Source organism: Perognathus longimembris, chromosome 19, assembly GCF_023159225.1.
Source record: "Perognathus longimembris pacificus isolate PPM17 chromosome 19, ASM2315922v1, whole genome shotgun sequence".
Taxonomy (NCBI): domain Eukaryota; kingdom Metazoa; phylum Chordata; class Mammalia; order Rodentia; family Heteromyidae; genus Perognathus; species Perognathus longimembris.
Genome location: NC_063179.1, coordinates 3,258,098 through 3,282,971, shown reverse-complemented (window position 1 = coordinate 3,282,971; position 24,874 = coordinate 3,258,098). Strand labels below are relative to the sequence as shown.

At 51.5% G+C, this 24,874-nt stretch overlaps 1 protein-coding gene across 1 annotated transcript; it reads left to right on the top strand.

Annotated features, from left to right (window-relative positions):
* Window positions 1–107: 107 nt before the first annotated feature.
* Window positions 108–24,635, top strand: Nsun2 (NOP2/Sun RNA methyltransferase 2). Its single transcript, XM_048368344.1, has 19 exons — window positions 108–233; window positions 328–485; window positions 1,071–1,175; window positions 5,530–5,635; window positions 6,360–6,431; window positions 7,074–7,158; window positions 8,285–8,477; window positions 10,506–10,580; window positions 11,804–11,934; window positions 14,420–14,493; window positions 14,979–15,109; window positions 15,416–15,512; window positions 18,309–18,490; window positions 18,717–18,809; window positions 19,342–19,477; window positions 20,017–20,097; window positions 20,347–20,485; window positions 22,225–22,264; window positions 23,866–24,635. The coding sequence occupies exons 1-19, from the start codon at window positions 132–134 to the stop codon at window positions 24,137–24,139; spliced, it is 2,274 nt and encodes a 757-aa protein (XP_048224301.1). The 5' UTR covers window positions 108–131; the 3' UTR covers window positions 24,140–24,635.
* The last annotated feature ends 239 nt before the right edge of the window (window positions 24,636–24,874 follow it).

Below are 24,874 nucleotides of genomic sequence, written 5' to 3'. Positions count from 1 at the left end.
TCTGCCAGGGCCAGGCCGGTCCTTGCGCGGGGCGGGGGGGGGCGGGTCTTAGGGCCCCGGGCGGAAGTGCTGCGGGCGTCGCGGCGGTGGCGGGCCGGCTTCTGCGGGCGGCGAGCGCGGCCTCGTGGGGCATGGGGCGGCGGGCGCGGGCGCGGCGGCAGGCTCCGCCGCGGCGGGGGCCGGGGGACGCGGAGGACGGCGGCGCCGAGGGCGGCGGGAAGCGCGGCGACGCGGTAGGGGCCGGGGCGCGTGGGGCGCGCGGGGCACCACGAGGCCGGGCGCCACCCCCCCCCCCCCCACCGCGGGCTGACGCTTCTCTCCTCGTAGGGCTGGGAAGGCGGCTACCCCGAGATCGTCAAGGAGAACCCGCTGTTCGAGCGCTACTACCGGGAGCTGGGGATCGTGCCCGACGGCGAGTGGGAGCAGTTCATGGCCGCGCTGCGCGAGCCGCTCCCGGCCACGCTGAGAATCACCGGCTACAAAAGGTGCGGGGTGGAGGGTCGGGGGGGGGGTGCTCGGGAAGAAGCCTCGGGCGGGGTCCGGGCGCCCCCGGGCCTGGGGTGAGCCCAGGGCTCGGCCCCCCGGCTCCCACCGCGGCGAGGCGTTGCCGGGGCCGCCGGTGAGTGAATGAACCACGAGGCTGCGGGCACCTCGGGGAGCGAAGGGGTTAATGCCGCCTTTCCCGGGTCCTTTCGGGGTGCTCAACGGGATCCCCAAAGGACTCTCACGAGGCAGTGTCCAAAGAGCTTGGCTTCAATTAATCAAAGCCTTTGCAGGATGTGGACTGTGGGTTTGCGGTAGAGGGCTTGCCTGGCACGCACGAGGCCCCGGGTTCCATTGCTCAGTACCAGGTGAATTGGAAAGGCCGGAAGTTGGCCCCGTGGCTCAAGTGGTGGCAGGTTGCTAGCCTTGAGCAAAGGAGGCCCGGAGACAGTGCCTTAGGACCCGAGTTCAAGCCTCAGGAATGACAGACAAACGAAAAAGCATTTGCAGACTTGGAGAAGATGCTGTGCATTTTTATCTTTTTTTTTTTTTAAGAGCAGTGGGAAACTCAACTTGTTTTTCAACAGCCACGCAAAAGAAATTCTCCACTGTCTGAAGAACAAGTATTTTAAGGAATTGGAGGACCTGGAGGTGGACGGTCAGAAAGTGGAAGTTCCACAGCCCTTAAGTTGGTAGGTACTGTAATCCTTCATCGCCTCGGCCATTTCTTTGGGATTTTACTGTGTGTTGCCAGCGGGAGTTAGCCCTTTTTTCCCCTACGTGTTCAGGCATGTCCTCTATCTAGGTTCTCTACTGTGTGAAGGTGAACCTTGCATCCAGGCTTTATTAGGAAATGCCTGGAGTTATTCCATACAAACATGGAGGTACCTTAGCCCCGGGTTAATCTGTAAACGTTGCTAAAGTAAGTTGTTTCTGCTTCATACTTCAAAATGACTTTGAGTTACTGAGAAATCTCATGAAAGGAAAACAAATCCTAAATGTTTCCTACATGATGTGAACAGAACAGGTGCTTTCTGGCGGCTTTTGACAGGTGAATGGTTGTGTCTTTCAAGTTTTAGACAACTTAAAAAGTTGTCTAATTCACTGAAGTGATTGTAGACATTGTAACCATGAAGAATGTAGCTTTGCTTGCTTTTCTTTCGCTGGACATTGGGTTTTCAGGGTCCATGTCACAGATGTGTATAGAATGTGCCTTTTGAATGAATGCTGAATGGTCAGAATAAAATTAGTGTGCAGGCAAGATCAAAGCCAGATATTGTCACAGACTGCATTTCTGGGGTAGAAGAGAAAATGCGAAATGAGAGAGAGAGAATGAGAATATGCTGGTGTGCACACTTTCTTACGGGCTACATTGTTTAATTTTAAGAACTGGAAAGAACCACTGCAGGAAAATGGATTGAGCATCAGGTTGCTGTTGGTGAGCATGAATTGCCAGTCTGTCATAGTGACAGTGGTGGAGCAGGATGTCTTCCCGTTACTGTGGTTTGTGTGGTCTTGCTGACAGAAAGTGATCTTTGTGGGACCCAACTTTTCTAAAACCTGAGTTCCTGGTTTGCAAATGTGACAGGTGGTTCTGACACTTGGGCATTGTTGGAGTTAGACTGTCATTCATCACAGTTTTACCCGGATTTGCTGCATTGAGCTTTGTTGGAAACCTCACTCCTTAGGACGTGTGTCTGGAAGCGTGGTGATAGCTTAGGGAAGGGCCTGAGGACACTTGGGCCAGCAGGAGGTGGTTTCATTATGCATCTGTATTGGGCTACATCTAGGTGTCTTCTGTGAAACTTGTCCATACTGGGTTAACTCAGGGCCTCAAACTTGCTCCGTAAGCCCTCTATTCATAATCAATGGGGGGTGTTTTTTTTTTTTAACTGTTCTCTGCAAGCTGTAGTTCTGTTCTTGTCTTGGTGAGCCCTTATTGAGACTTAACAGCTTGTTATGTCATGTGGAGACATAAAGGTGCTCTGGAGTGGCCACTGTCTGCCAATAGCCAGCATCTCAGACTCCGCTTTTGGTTTAGTTTTCTGACACATACATAGAGTGTTTGAACAAAAACTGGATCATGTGGAATTCTAATATTTGTTTTTCTTCTATTTTCAACGACATTTTCTTTCTTTCTTTTTTTTTTTTTGGCCAGTCCTGGGGCTTGAACTCAGGGCCTGAGCACTGTCCCTGGCTTCTTTTATTTTTGCTCAAGGCTACCACTCTACCACTTGAGCCCCAGCGCCACTTCTGGCCTTTTCTATATATATGTGGTGCTGAGGAATCGAACCCAGGGCTCCATGCATACGAGGCGAGCGCGCTTGCCACTAGGCCACATTCCCAGCCCTCAACGACATTTTCTTGACAGTTATTCTGTAAATGTTAAATCACATTTGCTTGTTATTTGTTGGATGTCTATAAATCTCACAGCAAGTAAAGCAGAAACTCTTTAAATCTTCTGGTGTTTTTCTGTATTGTTCAGAATGCAGAAATAAATACTCTTCTTAAACCTTTGGTGAACAGTGGGATAGAATTTTGGAAAGCAGTTCAGAAATACTACCTCTAATGAAGCCAAAAGAACATCTAGGCTTTTGATTTACTTACTTCCTGCCACTATTGGGGCTTGAAACCAGAGTCTTGGGCTTTTGCTTAGCTTTTTACTTTTTAATTCAAGGCTGGTGCTGTACCACTCGAGCCACACCTCCACTTCTAGCTTTGTGCTGGTTAATTAGAGATAAGAGTCTCATGGACTTTTCTTGCCTGGGCTGGTTTTGAACTTTGATCATCAGACCTCAGCTACTCAAGTAACTAGGATGACGGGTGTGAACCATTGGCACCCTAGGTTCTTTTAAAAATTGCCTAATAAATACTATATTTTATTTTGGCTTCAAATGTTTGAAACAAGCTAAACATGGAAGAGGGAACCAAGCTTGTTTGCAAGGATGGCTGGGGATGGATTCATCCAGCATGATTTTCATAGTTGGGAAGATAGTAAATTTCATAGGACCATATACTATGATTCTTGAGTAGTGTTTTAAATTCTTAAACCCCGAGTGTCTCTCCAGTGAGTACTGGAAGCTTCCAGTTTGTGTTTCTAGAGGGCCCAATCTGGTTTTCAAGGCTGTCACTCTGGCGGCAGTTGGATGTGTGGCCCCCTTGATGACCCTGTGTTGTTGAACTGAGTTCATGATGGTAAGCCAGGCAGAGTCCGTCACTGCTGCAAACCTCCCACCTTGTCTCCAGGCGATGATGGAGATTGGACTGCAGAACTGTGCCTCACATCCCATGAACAGGGCTTTTATTGATCATCAAACGGGAGTAAGTGCAGAATGCAAGGTAGCAATCTCTTTGAAGTTTCCCAAGACCAGAGTGGGGAACAATCCTAGGACTGGTGACTTCCCATAAAGGAGGTGAAGGCTAGCCCCACAACAATTTTAATAGGCTCCTGCCTGGCTCCAAGGTCTAGGGAAGTTTGGATGCAGGTTAACTCACACCTACATGGAATCTATGGTCTTTGTAATGCTTGGAGCAATAGATCTTTCCTGGCCATTCTCAGCCTTCTGAGAATCAGAGAATGGCATTCCAATTCTCTTTTAGCAGACCTCGGGTTTCCATGCATCACTGAGGACAGTTCAGTGCCCTAGCTTATGCAGTGGCCCCTCACACCTTTCCCAGTCAGTGATCTCATTTGTAGATAAAGTTCACATATTCACAGAAACATTCTTTTTTTTTTTTTTTCCTCTGGCCAGTCCTGGGCCTTGGACTCAGGGCCTGAGTACTGTCCCTGGCTTCTTTTTGCTCAAGGCTAACACTCTGCCACTTGAGCCACAGCGCCACTTCTGGCCATTTTCTGTATATGTGGTGCTGGGGAATCGAACCCAGGGCCTCCTGTATACGAGGCAAGCACTCTTGCCACTAGGCCATATCCCCAGCCCCTCACAGAAACATTCTTAATCTGCATAAGTAATGGTTCAAATTATACGTTGGCCTTTTTCCGCATTTTTTTTTTTTGCCAGTCCTGGGCCTTGGACTCAGGGCCTGAGCACTGTCTCTGGCTTCTTCTTGCTCAAGGCTAGCACTCTGCCACTTGAGCCACAGCAACACTTCTGGCCATTTTCTATATATGTGGTGCTGGGGAATCGAACCCAGGGCTTCAGGTATAAGAGGCAAGCACTCTTGCCACTAGGCCATATCCCCAGCCCCCGCATTTTTTTCTTAATGTAAACCTTGCAAGTGCATTATTGATCAGGTTTGTTTGGAAACAACAAAACACACATGAAAAAATACTTGTCCAGCTGGGAGTATTGGCTCGTGCCTGTAATTGTAGCTACTCAGAGGCAGAGATTGGGAGGAACTGTTCAAGGTCAGCCAGGAGAAACAGTTTTTGAAATTGTATCTCAGCCAGAAAAGCTGAGTGTGGTGTGTACCTGTCATTGCAGTTACATGGGAAGCATAAATAGGATCGCAGCCTGGGATTCAACAGTTATCAGAGTGATATTCTTTACTAGAAAAATGACAGAAGCAGAAAAGCTTGGGTGTGTGGCTTAAGTGGTAGAAGGCCTACCTGGGAAGTACCTGCCTAGCCCGAGTTCAACAACTGCCATATTGCCATAAAACAATCCCAGATGTGCAGAGTGTCAGTTATCTGCTCTGTTGTTTTTGATCTTGAGGCCTTTTGATCTTGAGGTGCTATGTGAAGTAGACCGTCCTGATTATGTCTCTCTTCTGCTGACCCCTCCACTGTAGCAAGGAGCAGAGGACTCTCCACTCTTTCCTCACCATCATCATGGTTTTATGGTAACATCAGGCATGTATTTTGTTCAATATCCCCGGCTTGCCTGCTTTTTATTGGCCAGTGGTCTGGTTAGAACACTCCTCCAAGGCAGGGACACCGGTCAGTGTGCATTTGAGAGCAGTATGGCAATGAACAAGAAGGAAAGTAGGTGTTTCACTTGACATGTGATCTGTAGAAGCAATAAGTTTGTATCAAGGGAGCACTTCATTGTCTACACTCTGTGAGTGTTGCTCTTTCTTTTTGGTCAGGTATCCTGAAGAACTTGCCTGGCACACAAATTTAAGTCGGAAAATCTTGAGAAAGTCTCCACAGTTGGAGAAGTTTCATCAGTTCCTGGTCAGCGAGACAGAATCTGTAAGTAGGCATCTTTGGATTGTTCGTATTCTTCAGGCTGCAGACAAGGCATCCATCATACTAATCATTGGGAGCCATAGGTACATCTGGCATATAGCATAGGAAAGGCCCCTCTGAGTGTGCGCACCAGCTCTTGTTTCTGGTTACTGGCCTTCTGACTGCTCTGCTCTGGTGCTCCCTGCTGCCTAAGGTGTTTTTAAGTTGGTCCCAGGGCTTGAACGCTGGGTCTGGGCACTGTCCCTGAGCTCTTCAGCTCAAGGCTAGCGCTCTACCATTTGTGAGCTGCAGCACCACTTCCAGCTTTCTAGTGGCTAGTTGGAGATAAGAGTCTCACGGACTTTCCGACCCTGGTTGACTTTGAACTATGATCCCCAGGTCTCAGCCTCCTGAGTAGCTAGGATGACAGGCGTGAGCCACCGGCGCTGGGCAGCAGATCCCCTTTGAGAGATGTTCCTCCAGCCCTGTGCTTAAGAGGAGTTGGACATAATATTTCAGTATTCTGCCTGAACTTGTACCATTCTAATGGTTGGTTTAGGTGTGAGGGCTGTTCTTCATGGTTGCCTTTAGATATCATCCATTTGCCTACTATTGTAAAAAGCAGTTCTTTGTGAGAGTGTCGATCCTTTTGTATAAGAATGTGGTATTTTTTCCTGTGGCCTCTGTTGTGCTGCCTGAGATTGAAGTTCTCCACCATTCTTCTCATTGCTGCTCTTTTGCCCCTAAGGGAAACATCAGTCGTCAGGAGGCTGTCAGCATGATCCCACCACTGCTGCTTGATGTCCGGCCGCATCATAAGGTAGCCGCCGGGGAGCGGGCTCTGCCAGTCTAGCGAAACAAAACCTTTTTCCACTCTGGATAAAGAACGGTCTGTAGGGTGCTTTCGGTTCTCTTTTGTACTTTTGTCCCATTGAAATTTTGTAGTTGCCTTAACTTTTCTCCTCCTTCAGGGTTGGTCACTTCGTTCATTATACAGTTCATCCTCAGTGATCTTCATGGGCCAAATGCCGTTGAAAATCAGAGCTTGTTATATGCGGGCTAAGGAGCAGATACCGGCACTCTGTTTTTCCCAAAGGGGAAAATGAAGCAGAGAGATGCAGAGTAACCGGCCCAAGGCTCCAGAGCTGACAGAGCTGAGTGGGAATGTGCCCTGCCTTTGTGCATTGCTCTCTAATGATCATTCACAGCCATGTGTGATGTGAGCTGTCCCTGACTTCTGGTGCCATTCTGTTCCCAGCCCCTAGTACTCTTACCATCCTGAGGGGTGGGCCTGACATTAGGTATTACGGCATATGACAGGTTAACAGAGCCATGCCCTGCGAAAGTGTATATTTAGGTCCTGGACTAGAAATCAACATACTCATATGACTAAAAATTATTTTAAATTAAATCTAGAATATTACTTTCTTTTTTTTAACATAACTTGTTTTGTTTCGTCTAGATCTTAGATATGTGTGCAGCACCTGGATCGAAGACCACACAGCTCATTGAGATGCTGCATGCAGACATGAGTGTCCCCTTCCCAGGTATTCTTTGGCAGGCAGGGAGCGATCTTGAACACTACCACAGCCGGGGTAGTCCTGGGCTTTCTTCTTGTTGAAGGTCGATAGAGCCAGGCAGTTTTTGCCCAGTAGAACCTAGAATTCTTGAGCAAACACATTCATTCCTATTTGGGGGGGAAAACCTTTACTTTAGAATTTGTTTCTATAAAATCAAGTGGTAGGGTTTTTTCTTTCCTTTTTTTCTTTGCTTGTTTGTCATGTGTCCAAACAGACTTCAGACCAAGCCAGTTCTGGGCAGTGTTCGACCTCTTTCTCGAAGCAGGAGGTGTGCCACTCCCCTCGGGAGCTCGCAGAGAGCCTTCTCCCCAGTCGCTGCCTTTGCCCCTTTCCAGGAGTTCTCCCAAGGGAAAGACAGATACCATCCTTAGTGTTTGCTACAGACGCCGTGCTTCCTTAGAGCCAACAGCCTCAGTTCTGTTTTAAGGGTTATTTTAAGTGGTGTATTCTTACATTATCCAGAGGTGATGCTTTTGCCAATAAGAGTATTCGATATTTTTAATTGTTTTCTCCAGATTAGTAATGAGGAGTCTGCACACGCCCACAGGAGCAGCTTCTCTCCTTCAGATGTTTATGTTTTGCATCCTGATTGTAAATGTTGCTAGGTATAGTTGCCTTTTTGTGGGGGTGTGGGAAGAATCAGAAGCGAGCAGAGGCAGCGCCTCGTGAAGTTCCTTCTGGTTGTTCTTAGTGTGGGGAGCAGAGCAGAGTGACCAGGGCCAGTGGGTGTGGTCAGGTGATTAATCGTCACCCAGGAACCCTCACATAGTTGAAGGACTGTAACACGTGTCAGGTGATTGTGTTGTTTGTTACACCTTGTTCTCCTCACTCACCTATGTCACTAAAAGGTGAATCATAGGAAAGAAATCATTAACAAAATAATTGGTACAAGATGGCTAATGGTTAATGCATCTTGGGGTATTCCGTTTTGGTGTCCCTAGAATCCACACAGAGCTGCCTGTCTCCCCTTGGGGACCACTTCCCTTCGTTTGGTGGATCACTGCCTCTCCCCTGCTGACCCAGAGGTTAGGTATTTCAGGAAGTGGCTTGACTTGTGCACATCACACCTGACATAGCAATTTTGTATTCCCAGAGGGGTTTGTGATCGCTAATGATGTGGACAACAAGCGCTGCTACCTGCTCGTTCATCAGGCCAAAAGGTTAAGCAGCCCCTGCATCATGGTGGTGAACCACGACGCGTCCAGCATCCCTAGACTCACGGTGGACACGGACGGGAGGAGAGAGATTCTCTTCTACGACCGGATCCTATGTGACGTCCCTTGCAGGTACTCAGATTACTCAGAGGCCAGCAAGCCCCCCATCCACCAGGAGATCAAATGTAGGTGAAACGGGCACACTCGGCGGTGGCTCTGGCCACAGTGTAGAGAGACCAAATGTAGGTGAAACAGCCACACTCGGCTGTGGCTCTCTGGCCACAGTGTAGAGAGACGTCCTGAGCCTGAGCCCAGAGGCGGGCGGGCTCAGGGCGTCAGTCAGCAGCACTAGTCCTGAGACAGGTAGAAAGCACACAGGAGGAGTGTGGACTCACCACCACTGCCACACTGGAGGGTTCTGTCTACGACCATTTTGCACCTTCTCTTCCAATACGTAGAGGGGAAAAAATGTCATACGGTAATGCATAATCAAATTGAATTTTTGTGCTAAATGTATTTAGTAATGTTAGAAATTTACAAGCTAAGACTTTGGAGAAAGTATGTTCATGCACCTCAGACTTTAAGTAGCAAATGATAGGTAGAGTTGATGTATAAAGTGCATCCCATAGCATGACTGAATAACTCTCCAACAAGGAGGACCGCATGAGGGCAGGCCCCTGTGCAGAGAGGCGTGCGAGCCCCGGGAGTTGGCACTTGAGAGGCGTGGGTGTGCGGAGACCAGAGCTCAGGCATGGCCACAGATGCTGTCAGTACTGTTGTGAAGACGCAAAGCTACTGGCAGAAACTGAACATTGTAGCTGCTACCACTGAGTAGCACTGAATTATCGTAACCCGAGAAATGCTGCTCAAAACAAGTGTAGAATTGAGTAAAAAAGTTTTAAATAGACCCCCTTAAAATACTTGGCAACGTGGTAGAGTGTAACTCCATTCTGAGTCAAATACTATATTAGTCACGTGCTATTTTATTTTTTTAGGTTATAGTTAGCTAATTTAGCCTCGGGTAATTTTTTTCTCTAGGGTGGAAAGACTTTTGTGTTCTTTTGATAAGAAATAAAACATGTATCTTATATTCTGAGAATAAAGCAATCTTACAAGTAGTTGGTTGTAAGAAGAATCCTGGAGTTATGATGCATTTTCCAGTTTACAAACCACCAGCTTGCGGTTAGGGCCATAGGACAGTCCTGTCCTTGTAGACCCTCCTACTACAGCACATGTCAGTAGACCATCAGAGGTGAAACGTGACAGAAAGTCAGCCAAGACAGGAATAAACCCTAGAAAAATTGAGTAAATTAGGTTGGGCATAGTTAGTCTATATTGTAAAAGGTGTACATAGGAATCATGTCTAGTAATGAAAGTGAAAATAATTTCTTAGGAAATGATGGAAAGTCAGAAACGTTTTTGATTACAGAAAAACACTGATAATGGAATGAAGTTGCTTAATTGAATTTGCTGTCTACAAACCTTTGAATAGTAATTTATTATTCATGTAATTATGATTAAAGGATCTTGAACGACCCAAATTTCTCATTAGCGTTCTTCAAGGTACTCAGTCCCAGATGTACACGTTAGTTTGTTCCAGTATAGGCCGAGTGGGAAGTGCTCCACAGTCTGGAACTTTCTGAATTACGACCTGATGCTGCAAGTAGAAAATTCCACCCTAAAGTCTTAATGGCAGGGCGCAGTGAAAATAAGATTATCTTCAGGGAATAGGTATGACCTACATATGAAACAGCTATTTCCTGTTTGTACTTGGATCTCCTTGCTTAGATCTCTGTCGTATGCATGCCTCTAAGGAATCTGAAGAAATGCAGAGTACCTCAGTCCTAAGGATACTGTGTACTCATTACTATTTCTCCAACATAGAAGAAAGTAATTTTTTTTTACAACTGAATAGTTTCCTGTTCAGATCCTTTTCTTTTGAATTCAGAGTTGAAGTAAGTGTAATTAAAAATCCGTGTTTTAAAAGTATGTCCTGAAGACTGAAATAGGGAGTTTGTTGATGATGACTTAGGTTGTTTTCAGGTTGTCATTTCTAGTAATGCTTGTAGTGCCGTTCGCCTTGTGTGTGACCTGTCTGTCACACTTGAATTATTTACCTGTGCAAAATGGCAAGCTGATCCGTGCCTACCTTCTTGTCAGCGGCGATGGCACCATGAGGAAGAACATCGACGTGTGGAAGAAGTGGAGCCCCCTCAACAGCCTGCAGCTGCACGGGTGAGTGGGGGCGGCTGGGCCCACCGGGAGCAAGCAGGCCACCCAGGTGTGCGCGTGCACACGCGCGTGTGGCCGGGCGAGCGCCCCAGGTGCCCGCCTCCAGCTGAGTGCCGGGGCGGCAGTTGGGAATGGGGCCCGGTCGTTGGCTTACGTGTCAGAACTCGTGCACACCCGTCCGTGTGCATGTCCATTCTAAGTGCCGCCCTAACAGTTCCGGTGGCTTTGGAAACACACACTTCCACGAAGTGATCATTACCATCTCCGAGTTTTTACTTGGCATTTTTTCCTAAAGTTCTTCATTGTTTGACCTTTTAATTTACTTAAAATTTTCATTTTCTTGTATGGTTTTTTTTTTTTTTTTTTTGGTTCCTTGGTTTTGAGGTTTGAACTTGAACTCAGGACCTGGGCACTGTTAGTGAGCTCTTTTGCTCAAGGCTAGTGTTCTACCACTTGGAGCCACAGTGCCACTTCCAGTTTTCTGGTGGTAAATTGGAGATAAGGGTCTCATAGATTTTCATGCCTGGGCTGGCTTTGAACTGTGATCCTCAGATCTCAGCTTCATGAGTAGCTAGGATGACAGGCATGAGGCACTAGCACCTGGCTTTGTATGGTTCTTTTATGATAAGAAAAATACTCAAAATTTGGAAGATGATTAAAAAGAGGAAAATAAAATCATTGAGATGATTTTTGTTAACGTTGGGTATAGTGTGAGATTTTCCCACGCAGGGTATTTTTAAGTATCTGTCAGGAACAACCGAAATTATCCTGTGTAGAGAATTTTGTAGTCTGTTTCTCCTTAACGTGACAGGTCACATATTTGTAAACATCTAATTCCGGATAATCCAGCCACAGCGAGCATTAGCAGATTTTATTAACTTTTTCTTACTCTGGTGAAGTGAGGGCACAGGTAAGTTCTAGAATGTAGATACACATTTTCTGTGGAAAAAGCGCGTTTATACACATCTGGAGGTTTTTAGTAGAGGAATTCCTGTGGCGAGTTGCACTCACGCACCCAGGTTTGTGCTTTGCTTGTGGGTGTATCGGAAGGATGAGCGGATGCCCTTTGTCAGTACAGAACAGCTTGCATAGCTATGCCTTAGCCCCACGTGCAGCTCTGAAAGGCTTTTGTTACTCTGCGTGTGGCACAGTGGACGGGTGTGTCATACATAGCCCGTGTGCTCTGGGGGCGCGTCCAGTCTGCGGTAACCCGGGGTCCCCCTTAGCTTACAGCTGCGGATTGCCACGCGAGGTGCCGAGCAGCTGGCCGAAGGGGGGAGGATGGTGTACTCCACGTGCTCCCTGAACCCCGTCGAGGATGAAGCGGTCATCGCGTCCTTGCTGGAGAAGAGCGAAGGTGAGCCCCAGACCCCGTGCCTGTGCGCGTGCGTCTCCCACACGAGGAGGCCTGCTTAGCAGCAGCCTCCTGCACTGGGGCCGCCCTGTGTTGTGAATCCTCCGGAGTGTGGAGGCTTGGGAGTTGTGGCAGGATATGCAAAGCAGTGTTTATCATCTGCGGCACTTGTTAACAGTAGTAGCTTGATTTATGTTGTTGTACAACCATTATACATTGCCAGAATATTTTGCAAACTTGAAACTGATATTATTATTATTATTTTTGCAATTTACTTATTAATTAAATTTTTTGACAAGGTGTTGGGCAAAAAGGGTACAGTTACATAGTAGGGCAGTGTGTACATTTCTTGTGATATCTTACGCCCTGTTTTTCTTTCCCTTCCCTGGGTCAGGTAGACATATATACAATATACAATGTACCAAGAACATAGACAGTAGCCACGTGGCCTACGCCCAAGAAAATTCACCTAGGGCTTTAAACGTAATGTCGACATTGGACCATATGTCGACAGTAGTCTTATATGAACGTACCTACATAGCTTTTGAGCTGTTGTATTCCACTGGGATTTTATTACTAAAAAGTCTCCCTGAGCGCTCAGGACCACCCTCAGTCCTGTCTACGGGACTTACAACTACGCATGTGTGGTGACCTTGGGTGATTATTAGCTTGTACTTAGCACAGCCTCCTCCCGGTTCGTGCTGTCGTAGTTTGTCAGACAGAGTTCAGAAGCTGCTCACGATGGCAAACAGCTACAATGCTTTCTTTCTGTGTGGGAAGCGGAGGTGGAAGGTTCACAGTGTTGGCCAATCTGGGCAAAGGCATGAAGCCTTTTGGGGGGAAAAAAAAACTAGAGGAAAAAGGGCTAGGATTGTGTCATGTCACCAAATGATAGAGCACCTGCCTAACAAATGCAAAGTGCCCTAAGTTCAAATCCCAGTGTCACTAAACAAAGCCAAACCAAATGAAGAAGAGAAAAGTGCAGTGTACATGTATGGAAATAGGACAAACCCCTGTACTGTATTCAATTCAATATATGCAAATATAAGCGTTCTCCATCTCCCTCAAAAAACAATAGCTCAGTGGATTCCTAATGAGTTTTGGTATAATGTAGTAATATCAAACACAGAGACAGGTCTCTCTGGCTCTGGGTAGGCAGTTTTCCTGACCTGGAATGAGAGGCCAGGCCTGGTTGTGCATGAACGACATAGAAAATTTATGGATGCTGTTTGTCACCGTGTGCCTAGTCTCTTGTTGCGTAAGCAGTCTATGTGATTATCCCCCTGTTCGATGCTTGTGGCTGGGACCAAAAGCTGGGTCCTTGCCATGTAGGAAGGTTCTCATCACCATTGAGCCTGCCTTCATTCGTGGTTTGTGCCCATTCGTGGTTGGCATTCTTTTCTCTCACACCTTTGAGGTACATTTCATGTCTGCCTAGTTCCTTCCCACTTCTTATTACATAGAGGACTGTCCTCATTTAGGACAAACCTGCCTTTGCCTGGCTGTTGGGTAGAGTCAGGTTCTTGGCTCCAGGGGAGAAGGACTTAGTCTAGGCAAGAGGATTCCACCTGTGAGCCGAGAGAGTCCCAGCTCTTCTTTATCTGTGGCAATCTCTTGGCAATAGGAGGGGAGAAGGATTCTGAGATTCTGGGGAGGTGGTGAGTGACCACAGTCTCACACACAGTTCAGCGGTGTGAAGCGGGAGTAAACAAGAGCCAGGGGAAAGGGAAGCCCAGTGGGGCTGAGCTGCTGAGAAGGCTGCCCAGCCCCGGGAGGTGCACCCTCCTCCGGCCCGACCGGACCCCGCTCTCCTCATTGTGGCTTCTTGGTGCTCTTCCTCGCTGGCTTGCTCCTCTCTGCATTTCCGAGTGAGTGCTGGGACTCGTCTTAGACTTCAGGATGCCCGGGTGTAGCTGGCTTGCCGCAGCTGTCTGCCTGTGGTGTCGCTTGTAGGCCCTTGGGCCCGCAGTGTGTTCAGAGCGGTGGTCACGGTGTCCTGATGGAAAGTTCTAGCATACTTTCTGGAGCTTCTTAGATACAAAGGTCAGCTGACAGATGCGTCTAGAGCAAAAGCCAGGCTGTGCGCCGGGAGTCGTAGCTGCTGCAGTGTAGCCTGGGCTGTTGCGCAGGCAGGAGTCGCGCCCACTCGCGTCCTAGTTGAGGCTCTGTGCTGCCTTTATTGCGCTCTGATCTACATAGCGCCCCGTTGGTTCCCGGTGAAGTGTTCAGTTACGTGATTTTTAGTCAGCACCAAGTTGATGACTTCACCATAGCCCAGGCTTTAGACATTTCGCCCGCCGCGGGAAGGTTCTTTGTGCCCATTAGCATTCACTTCCTGTCCCACTGCAGCCCCAAGCTGCCACTGACCCACTTTGGGTCCACGAGTTTGCCTTACCTGGACATGGGCTACGAATGGAATCATACTGTGTGAGCCTTTGTGTGCGTTGTGTGCAGGGGCACTTTTCCTCTTGTTTCTGTTTCTGTGTAGGTGCTCTCGAGCTTGCGGACGTGTCTGGGGAGTTACCAGGACTGAAGTGGATGCCTGGAGTCACTCAGTGGAAGGTAGTCCTGTTCCCAGGACGCAAGTTTCAGTCAATGAGCCAGGAGACCTAGAAAGCACTGGTGTTTGGGTAGCAGGAATCGGTGCTTGGTGAGGTTGTGCAGCTCCGAGTTGGCCTGCAGATGACATGTGGGGACAGCTGGCGTGCTTGGTTCCACCTGCTTTCCTCTTGGGAAGTCACCTGCCCTGCCCTTGGCTTCCCCATCAGCACAGTGCTCTGCTTTCGTTTCTGGGGGCTGGGGAGACAATTTACTGTTTTAAACTGAACACTCTTGATTGAGCCTTTTTTTTTTTTTAAATCAAGAGTGAAAAACGTTCCTTTGTAACTGCTGTTGTGGATTTTGGGATGGCAGTATTTCAGCTTGGTTGTTTTTGAAGCCGGTTTGCGGCTTTCTTTTCGACGACGTCCTGCCCTGCCCTTGGTGGTTGGGGACCCCCTGGCCCCCTTGGTATGCTGAGCCGGTGGCAGCCTCGCTCTCGTTTGTAGGTCATGACGAGAGACGGGCAGTGGTTTGCCGACTGGGACGAGGTCCCCCACAGTCGTCACACCCAAATCCGACCTACCATGTTCCCGCCGAAGGATCCAGAGAAGTTGCAGGCCATGCACCTAGAGCGGTGGTCAGTGTGTGGGAACAGAAGGGCTTGGGAAAGGGGGATGGTCGGCCCAGTGTCTGTAGCCAGCCCCAGATGTGGGGCCCTCCTTTCTAGCAGCCAAGATACCCTTGCTGCCTGTTAGTGAGGGGCATGTTTATAAGTGGGGGAACTTTGGAAACATGAACTTCATGTTTTCATGTAATTTTGTGTACGTTAATTGTACAGATTGGGTTTCACTCCATTTCTGTGGTGCATACAGTGTAATTGTGTACATTTACCCTGTTCTTTTTTATCTCCTCTCATCTCCTTTCTTATCTTCTTTGCATCCAGCCTTAGAATATTACCCCATCATCAGAATACTGGAGGGTTCTTTGTGGCAGTATTGGTCAAGAAAGCTTCAATGCCATGGAATAAACGGCAACCAAAGGTAATGGCTCCCCCCCCCCCCCAAATATAACAGAACAGTTGATCTTTTTGTACATTTGAGACAAACTAAACTTCCATGGAAGACGTACAGAAGCAACAAGGAGGGGCTTGGGGAGTTGAGAAGGAAGGGCTAGGCCTGAGTGAAGGGGTATCTCATCTACATTTCAAGGTTCTCAAAAGCACACCTTTGCCTCAGTGTTGGGGGAATGCATTCTGCCCACTTCTTAATCCAGCCATTGAACAGCAGAGGAAAAGACATTAAAACGGCTGTGGGACTGGAAGTATGGCCCAAGTGGTAAAGCTCAAGGTCCTGAGTCCAATCTGTAGTGCCCACCCTTCTACAAAACTGCTCCGAGACTGGGTGTGGGGGCTCCTGTCCGTGCCATAGGCCACCAGGTCCTGGAAGGACCTGTTCGTAAGGCCTGCCCACTGCCCACTGGTTCCCTTGGCGAGGGGCCACGACATGCAGACTCACAGCCCCACTTAGGTCTGCCTGCGTCTCTGTCAACACCGTTACTTCATGAATCAGCCTGTCAGGACAGACGGTGTCTTAGAACCCATATGAGAAGCCTGTATTTCTTGAAGAATCGTGCTTGGGCACGTGACATTAGCCTTGGGTAAGCAGGTAGGCAACGTTTCCTCAAGGCCTGAGCATCTTGTCGGAGCAGCTTGTCTTGGTTAACTTTATGTCTTGCTTCCGTCTGGTGAAGATAGGGATCCTTCATTTCCAGTTGAACTTCGTAGTTTGTGTGGTAGGTTAGACAGGGCCTCACTCTGAGTCTGCAAATCATACTTGGGATTCCTTTGGTGACACGGGGTTTGAATTCTGAGTCCTGTTCTCTGGCTCTGCCAGTGGAGACATGCCTATAGCCCTTTGGCGCTGTAGGTTACTATCCAGATGTTTGCCCAGGGCTGACTTCTGAATTCTATCCTTGTGCCTATGCCGACCGTGTCACTGCAGTGATAGGCACACACCACAACATCAGGCTTGTTAGCTGAGATAGAGAAGCTTGCTCACTTTCTGCATGGCCTGGCTTTGAATCACTTTCCTCAGCTTCCCAAATAGCTGTGACTATCTACACCACTTATGGATGCCTTGTTTGTACATCTGGTCTAACTCTAGCTGGTTCCAGCTGCTTGGAATAAAGCTTGAGTGCTAAGTACTGTGCTTCTAAGAGAAATAGAATACCAGCCATGTGGATAAGCTGCCGTGTCCAGTGGCTTCAGTTAAAGAAGTGGCGCTAACTTTACTATTATATTTAACATAGTATATGCAAAAGTTTGGTGGTCATCAGTTGTGTGTGTGTGTCTGTGTCTGTGTCTGTCTGTCCTTTTCTGTCCCTGTTCCTCTGTCTTAGGGCTTGAACACAAAGCCTTGGTGCTGTCCTTCAACTTTTTTACTTGCAGCTAGCACTCCCACCATTTGCGCCACAGCCCCACTTGGAGCTCTTTTGGTGGTTAATTGGAGATGGGAGTCTCCAGCACTTCCCTGCTGGGCTGGCTTTGAGTTGTGATCTTCTCATCTCAGCCTCTTGAGCAGCCATGAGTATGGATGTGAGCCAGTAGTGCCCAGCATTCGTGCTGTGTTTTAGCAATAAACCCTGCATTTCATGAGCTATATGATTTGTTTACTGCTGCAGTTGAACCGACTGCTCTCTCACAAGCGAGTCTGCACTCTGACCCAGCCGTGCCACCTTCCCAGTAGCTGCTTTTCACAAGGTGGAATCCGACCTTTGCACTAGTGGCCTGTTTCGTGTTCAGTGCCCACAGCCAGCCCGTGGCTCGCGGGCTGCCCGGCAGAGGTTTGGGTTCCACTCGGGACTCCCACCCGGTGATGCCTGGACATGTCCCGTTCCTCCCCCTGGGGGTGGCCTGCAGCTTCTTCAGTTCTCCCACGGTGTGTTGTCAGCACAGCGCACCGTGCTGTCACGTGGTCGGCTGTTTGGTCCATTTCTCCCTGGGCTGTGGGTTTAGTGCACGGCCCTGTGCACAGGTGTAGCCTGTGCTTCACTAGTGAAGTCAACCGGTGAAGTCAACCGGTGAAGTCAACCAGGAGGCAGGTAAACTCCCAGCTAGAATTTAGGCCGCGCAGACCCACATGGGTAGAATGCCTTTCATGTGACCACTAGCTGTAAGGCCCATTTGAGCTGAGGAGGCTGGAATCGAAAGCAGGGTGCACACACATCCCTCCCCTTGTCTAGGATGTGGGGTGTTCCGGGAGGCGGTGCCGGCACACCAAGTGATCTGGACTCGGACTCTGAGACCTTCTCTGCTGTTGCCCTTTATGGGGAAGCATTGCTCTAACCTTGTTGTCATCTGTTAGAAAGGATGCAGAGTTTTCAGATCGCAAGGCCCTTGTGTAGTGTAGGTAGATTTTTAATATCAATAAAATATTTTGAGCCAGGTGTAAGTTCTACATTAACCAAATGTAGCAGCTTATTCTTTCCTAGGAACCGTTTTCTCCTCTCTTTCTTACCTCCCCACCTCTTAGATGTTTGGTTTGGTTTGGACGTGTGGGGCTGGCGTTTGATGCCTGTGTCTCCCGTTGTCTCTTACAGCAAATGCACATTAAGCATTTTTAAATGCTTAATAGAGAGGGCCATGCGTTTTGTTGGTTCATGAAACTGCCCACAGTTTGTTTCAAGAGCAAATAGATTTAAAGTGATACTTTCTGACAAAAACATTTTGTTGTTGTCTTGTCCATTGCTATAGGGAAGTATAGCTGATTTTGTGGATGTGGAGGTTTTGGTATTGGACCGGCAGCAGAGAGTGAATTACTCCTCCTCCTCTTTGCCAGGTGCAGGGCAGATCTGCAGAAACCAGAGAAACCTCACAGTCGAGCCCCGTCACCCCCACCGAGGAAAGCCTCACCGACCCCTGTGAGCTGCAGGATCAGGCGGTGGCTGGATCTGGTGACACAGAAACCACGGGGACAGCCGTGAGCTCCGAGAATGAGAATAAGAAAGATGGCGTGTGTGGGTAAGGCGACCCAGGGTCTCAGGGCCGGGCTGAGTTAAATGGCACCTGGCACACACGGGGTAGTGTGAGGGGTGGGTTGCTTGCTGTGCCGAGTGCAGGGTCGAAGCGTCCACATTTGCATTTTGTGCAGGGGCCCTAGAGAGCCCCGTCCCAGAGTGGGGGGGGAAGGGGTCCTTTGTGTGTGGACCTTTAACCAGATTACTGCATTCTAATCCTCCCATTTCAGCCCTCCTCCATCAAAGAAAATGAAGCTATTTGGATTTAAAGAAGACCCGTTTGTATTTATTCCTGAAGATGACCCATTATTTCCACCTATCGAGTAAGGATTAATTCAGCCTCTGTTAGAAATGTAGTGTAGAGAAAGAAACGTACAATGTACATACAACTGTTTATTTTTGACTGATGTGTAGCTCTGTGCAGCTTTCTTTTCCTTCTCCTCCTCCAGTACTTTGATCTCAGGGCCTTTTGCTAGGCTGGTTCTCTGCTGCTTGAGCCACGTCTCCAGCTGTGCCTTTTTGCTGGTTATTTTGGAAATGGAATCTGGAATATTTCTACTCTGGCAGGCTTTGAGTCATGAGCCTCCAGAGCTCAGCCTCCTGACGAGCCAGGGCTGTAGGCGTGAAGCACCGCAACAATGAGAGGCGGCTGCTCCATTGCCTTCTGGGTGGGGGTGGGGGGTGCTGTTGTTGTTGTGAAAGTCCCGTGAGGGCTGCAGGTGTCTCCTGTCCCGGGGATGGGGTTGGGTAAGGTCTGGCAGGCCGATCCCCTGGAGCACCTGCCGGCGTCGACGCGGGGCTCTGAAGGGGAGAGCTGGCCCTGGAACTGAAGCATCCCGCTGCTTCCTTTGGCAGGAAGTTCTATGCTCTGGATCCTTCCTTCCCAAGGATGAATCTGCTAACTCGAACCACAGAAGGGAAGAAGAGGCAGCTCTACATGGTTTCCAAGGAGCTGCGCAACGTGCTGCTGAACAACAGTGAGAAGATGAAGGTAGGCACCAGCCCCGCTCCGTCTGCGCAGGCGTGCGCGCCCGCCCCGTAGGGGCCTTCCGCCACCGCCGCCCTGCCTTCCCGTGGCCAGGCCTGTGCCGGAGGAGCCCTGGTGGTGGCCGGGCCGGCGCTTCGAGGCCTGTCCTTGCAGGCGTCGTTGTCTGCACACTTACTGCTTTCCAGCCCTTTCCATTCGCTCCCCGGCGCGGCCCCTGCCTTGCCCCTCGCCTGTTGGCTGGGCCTCACGGTCTGCCGGTTCCCATGTGCGTTCCTGACAGCACCCGGCCCGCCTTGGTCACTGTCCCCTCCTGGGCTTGTCAGGGCCACGTGACATGGCAGTTCCTTGTCTTGGTGAGTGGTTCTGGTCCCAGCAGCACACGCCTGCCGTTTGCACCCGGGGGTCGGGTCTTGCGGTGCGGTGGCCATTCTGCTTTCTCCCCCGTGCTGTCCAGCCCAGCCCAGCCTGCCCCCGGCAGCACAGCAGGGCTTGTTCCGGTGATTATCCTGACCGTGTGTTTCTTGTTCTTTTCCTGCTTGCAGGTTATTAACACGGGGATAAAGGTGTGGTGTCGAAATAACAGTGGCGAAGAGTTTGACTGTGCCTTCCGGTTGGCACAGGAGGTAAAAGGCTTGGGATGCCTGGGTGTGGGTTACGAGGAAGCGGCGGGGGGGGGGGTCTCCCTCCAGCTGTGGTCTGCAGGCTGTGCCAGCTGTTGCATCTTCGCAGGCTGCTGAGCTCCTAGGGGTGTGCCTCTCCTCTGGGGGCTTGTCCAGGGCTGGGCTGTTGGAGGGACCACCCACCAGGAGAGCAGTGGGGGGGGTGCCTCTGGGGGGGGGGAGGACATCCCAGTGACCCTCCCATTCTCACAGGGAATATACACACTGTATCCGTTCATTAATTCAAGAATTATAAATATATCCATGGAAGATGTCAAGATCTTGTTGACCCAGGAAAATCCCTTTTTTAGAAAACTCAGCAGTGAGACATACAGTCAAGCCAAGGACCTGGGTAAGTAGTTTGAACTGCCTGAAGACATAACTGGCATGCAGGTGTGTCTGCTTTTGGAGGTGTTTTTCTGACATAACATATTTCAGTGCTATTAGTCGCTCCGTATCGGTATGTTCCACGTTCTTAGATCCAGCCAAGCGTGGATTAATGTTCAAGGAAAGAATGACTCCTCTGACAGTACTTGCGAAAGCGCGGTGTCGCCACTGTTTACGCGGCGATCTAGACGTGAGGGGGAACTCCGTGTCTGTGCCATGCTCTCCTGCACGAAGGGTGTGCGGTGTGCATGTCCTTGCGTCCAGGCCCAGTGGGGACCGAGGGGCGGCTGTGTGGGGCTTTAGTCAGTTACACCAGAGAGCTCTGTGGACGCCTCTTGAGCGTCGGGGGGATGGCCGGCCCCGTTGGAGGCTTCCTCTGCGACGCTGGCCCCGAGCCCCCGGTGCCCTCCCCGGGGAGACTGGGGGGCACGGCACAGTCTCGCTGTGCAGGCCCAGGTAGGATGCCCGGGGCTTTCAGCCTGCTGGGTTAGAGTGGTGGACAGACACCGTTCCACCAGAAGCTCTGGTGCGCCGTTGGTTTTATGCGTCATAAATTTCGTCTTTAGGTCTCTGGTGAGGATGTTTTGTTCCATGCTATACAAATAATTTTGCTGAGCTGTTGTAGTTTGGTCTTTGGTTTTCGCTCATATTCATCTTTATAGCCGGTTATTCCATGAGTCTGGCTCTGTTTGATGGAAGCTGCCCAATCAAGCCTTGCCATTGTAGTCAATTCTCTTACTCTCTGGTAGCCTGCGGAGGGCAAAAAACCCACAAGCCTCTTGAGTTTAGTGTCTCCTTGTGCAAGAAGCACCATTTGAAGGAGAGATTAGATTTAAGGACTAGGATAAGGGCCTATTTATACTTGCCTTTTTACTTAATCTTTTTTTTTTGCCAGTCCTGGGCATTGGACTCAGGGGCTGAGCACTGTCCCTGGCTTCCTTTTGCTCAAGGCTAGCACTCTGCCACTTGAGCCACAGCGCCACTTCTGGCCATTTTCTATCTATGTCGTGCTGGGGAATCGAACCTAGGGCTTCATGTATACGAGGCAGGCACTCTTGCCACTAGGCCATATCCCCAGCCCTCTTTTTACTTAATCTTGACTTAGAGATTATAGAATTCTTTTGATAACTTGTTGAGTTTTTTTTTGCCAGTCCTGGGACTTGAACTCAGGGCTTTGGCATTGGCCCCAGGCCTCTTCGTGCTCAAAACTAGTACTCAGCCACTTGAGGCACAGCACCATTTCAGGCTGTGTCTGAATAGTTTATGGGAGAAGAGAGTCTCACGGGACTCGTGCCCAGGCCGGCCGTAGACTGAGATCCTCGGGTCGAAGCCTCCTGGGCAGCTAGGATTGTGGATGTGAGCCGCTTTTTGATAACTCTGACTTAGCGTTTTAGGGCTGTCTGGGAGGCTGGAGGCTCTGCTTATTTCGTGCTGGGTTTGGAGGGTTCTCCAGTAGCTTGTGCCCGGCCGCCGCCTCTGCGGTCCTGTGGACAGCGTGGAGTGGGGACGGGCTGTGGAGCGGGGCAGGTCCTCCGCGCGGTGTTGGCCTCGGGCCCTTCCCAGGGTCGGCGCTCAGCGCCTGGGCTCTCGCCTCGTTCCCGAGACAAAGCAACACGTCTGTTCTCCTTATTGTAAACAGCACAGTGTGTGCCAGCCCTGTGCCACCAGCTGAAACACCTGACAGATTGTTCCTTTCTCTTCCAGCCAAGGGAAGTGTCGTGCTGAAATACGAACCGGATTCTGCGTAAGTTGTCACGCCTTGCCACTTGCGGTGTTGGGTCCTGCCCTTGTGGGTGAGCAGGTGGTTGGGTGTGGGAAACCTCCCTGACCTCAGAGCCTCTGAGCAATGTTCCACTCACAGTGGGCTCGTGGAAACTCTGCAGCTCACATGTTGTTGGACGTGATTACAAAAGCACTTTTCATAGAGCAGTCACTTCAGGCAGATAGACTTGGATTTGCGTAGAAGATGTGCAGCTCTTGCTTTCTGGCCCTCTGCTGATGCAGCTGGTGTGTGCGTGCATGCGCGTGCGTGTGCTCTGTTCCACGTGCGTGGCATGTTGAGCCGAGGCGGAGGGCAGGCGCTCCGGTCTGCGGGGCCACAGGCCCAGCGCTCTGCCTGCGCTCACAGGGCTGCTTGAGTTGCAGAGGAGCGTTTCCTGGAACGGGCGGTCCCTGCCGTGCTGGCCACCAGGACCGAGTTAGGTCGCTTGCCCGGGGCTCCTCAGCCAGCCAGGGGCAGGGCCAGGCCTCACCTCGAGCTGCTCGCCTGCCTCTTTGTGAAAGGAGGGAGTGCGGTGGGGCCCGGGGCTGGGCTGGGGCCAGGTGGCACTGCCAGCACCGCCATGGTAGTGTGCGAGCGCAGAGCGCGGCGGGGGCCGTGGCGGCCATGGCGGCTGGAGCAGACGGAGCCCTGCGTGTGGGCTCTCGCGGTGCCGGTGTGCGCGGGAGGGGGGTGGGGGACTCAGGTGGTTGAGAAGAACAAACAGGCCAGCCGGGGGGCGGATGCAACTAACTGCCAGAGGTGGGAGCTTGGTAGTGTCCCGCAGACGCCCCGTTGGGGTGTGTGGGGGTGATGGCGTGGGGTGTCAAGCTGAGCTGCTGGCCTCCCCGACCTGGGCCTTGAGGGAGGAAGGAACTCATTCCCGCAAGTATGCCTGGAGGTGGACGCTGCCCAGAGGCGTTCTCACCCTGTGCAAAAGGGATTCCCGGCCAGCCCGTGGGGTGTGCGAGCGTGCGAGCCGGGAGGACCGCACTGCAAGTGGGAACTGGCTTTGCACGCGTTTGCTCTGGAGCGTGCTGCCCGCGGAGTGGAAAGTCGGGAGAGATCCCACAGTGGGCCCGGAGAGCGACACATGCGCCCGGGCCCCGCCCTCCCCAGTGCCCCAGGCCCCGCCCTCCGCAGAGCCCCAGACCCCGCCCTCCCCAGTGCCCCAGGCCCCGCCCTCCGCAGAGCCCTGGCCGCCCAGGCCCCGCCCTCTGCAGAGCCCCAGGCCCCGCCCTCCGCAGAGCCCCAGGCCCCGCCCTCCGCAGAGCCTCAGACCCCGCCCTCCCCAGTGCCCCAGGCCCCGCCCTCCGCAGAGCCCCGGGCCGCCCGGGCCCCGCCCTCCGCAGAGCCCCAGGCCCCGCCCTCCGCAGAGCCCCGGGCCGCTCGGGCCCCGCCCTCCCCAGTGCCCCGGGCCCCGCCCTCCGCAGGGCCCCGGGCTGCCCGCTGCTGGGAAGGTCTCACACACACCCCCATGCCGGGATCGCCCCAGCAGTGTGGGGGGGGTCTTTGGCGCACGCCCGTCCGTGGTGTGGACCCGGCGGTGAGCGCGCTCCTCGCTTACCTGCTCCTCTCCTCCGCAGGCGACCCGGCGCCCTTCAGTGCCCCATCGTGCTGTGCGGGTGGCGGGGAAAGGCCTCCATTCGAACTTTTGTGCCCAAGAACGAGCGGCTCCATTACCTCCGCATGATGGGGCTGGAGGTGCTGGGGGAGAAGAAGAAGGAGGGGCTCATCCTCACCAGCGAGAACGCGGCCGACCCTCAGCAGCCAGAGGACCGGGAGGGCGCGGAGGCCGAGGCCGACGCCCCGGACGCCACCCCAGGCTGTGACCCTGCCGCAGCCGAGCCGCCCCGGTGAGGGCCGGCCCGCCGAGCTGCTCGCTTCCCCTGGTGTTGGAAACCCGGCCCAGAGCCGCCTCTGAACTGTCAAGTGTATTTCTTCCAAAGCCTGAAAGCGGGTGCGAGCTCAGGAGCCGCCCCGCCCTGCCCGAGGTGATGAGGAGGAGCGTTCTCCAGCCTCGAGGGGAGCTGGGTCCGCGCTGCCCTTGCAGGACGGTCAGGCCCCTCGTTCTTGTGGGTCTCAGCGTCGTCGTTATGATGACCGCGGCGGGAGGACTTGGCATCTCCTGGTCGCCGCCGTCGCGTCCGTCACGCGTCCTTGGCTGAGTGCTGGGTTTGGCCGCTGCGGCCTCAGGTGACTTCTGTGCCTTTGCTCCTAGAGGGGGGATAAGCTTTCTTGGGTTTGCACTCTGTTGAGAACTGTCGTGCCAGCCACGGAGGCTTCGTGCTTTTCTTCCGGGGTGCTCTCGACGGGAGTGGCCAGCCTCGGGTGTCTCAATAAAGAGCTCTCAATGCGAACGTGTCTCGTTTGGTGGCGGCATCAAAGCCGGAGTGTCTGCTGGAACAGGACCTGTCTGTCATGGGGGGAGGCGTCCTTCCCACTCAGTGAGACAGGCCAGGCCCCGGCAGAGATCCGCGCCTGTGCCGGCCAGGTCCTGGCCCTTCTGGATGGGGTCTGTGCGCTGTGACAGCTTCGCAGGGAGGAGGGCTTCCAAACTTGAAAATGCAGAAGTAGAGCAGGGCGGAGGGGTCT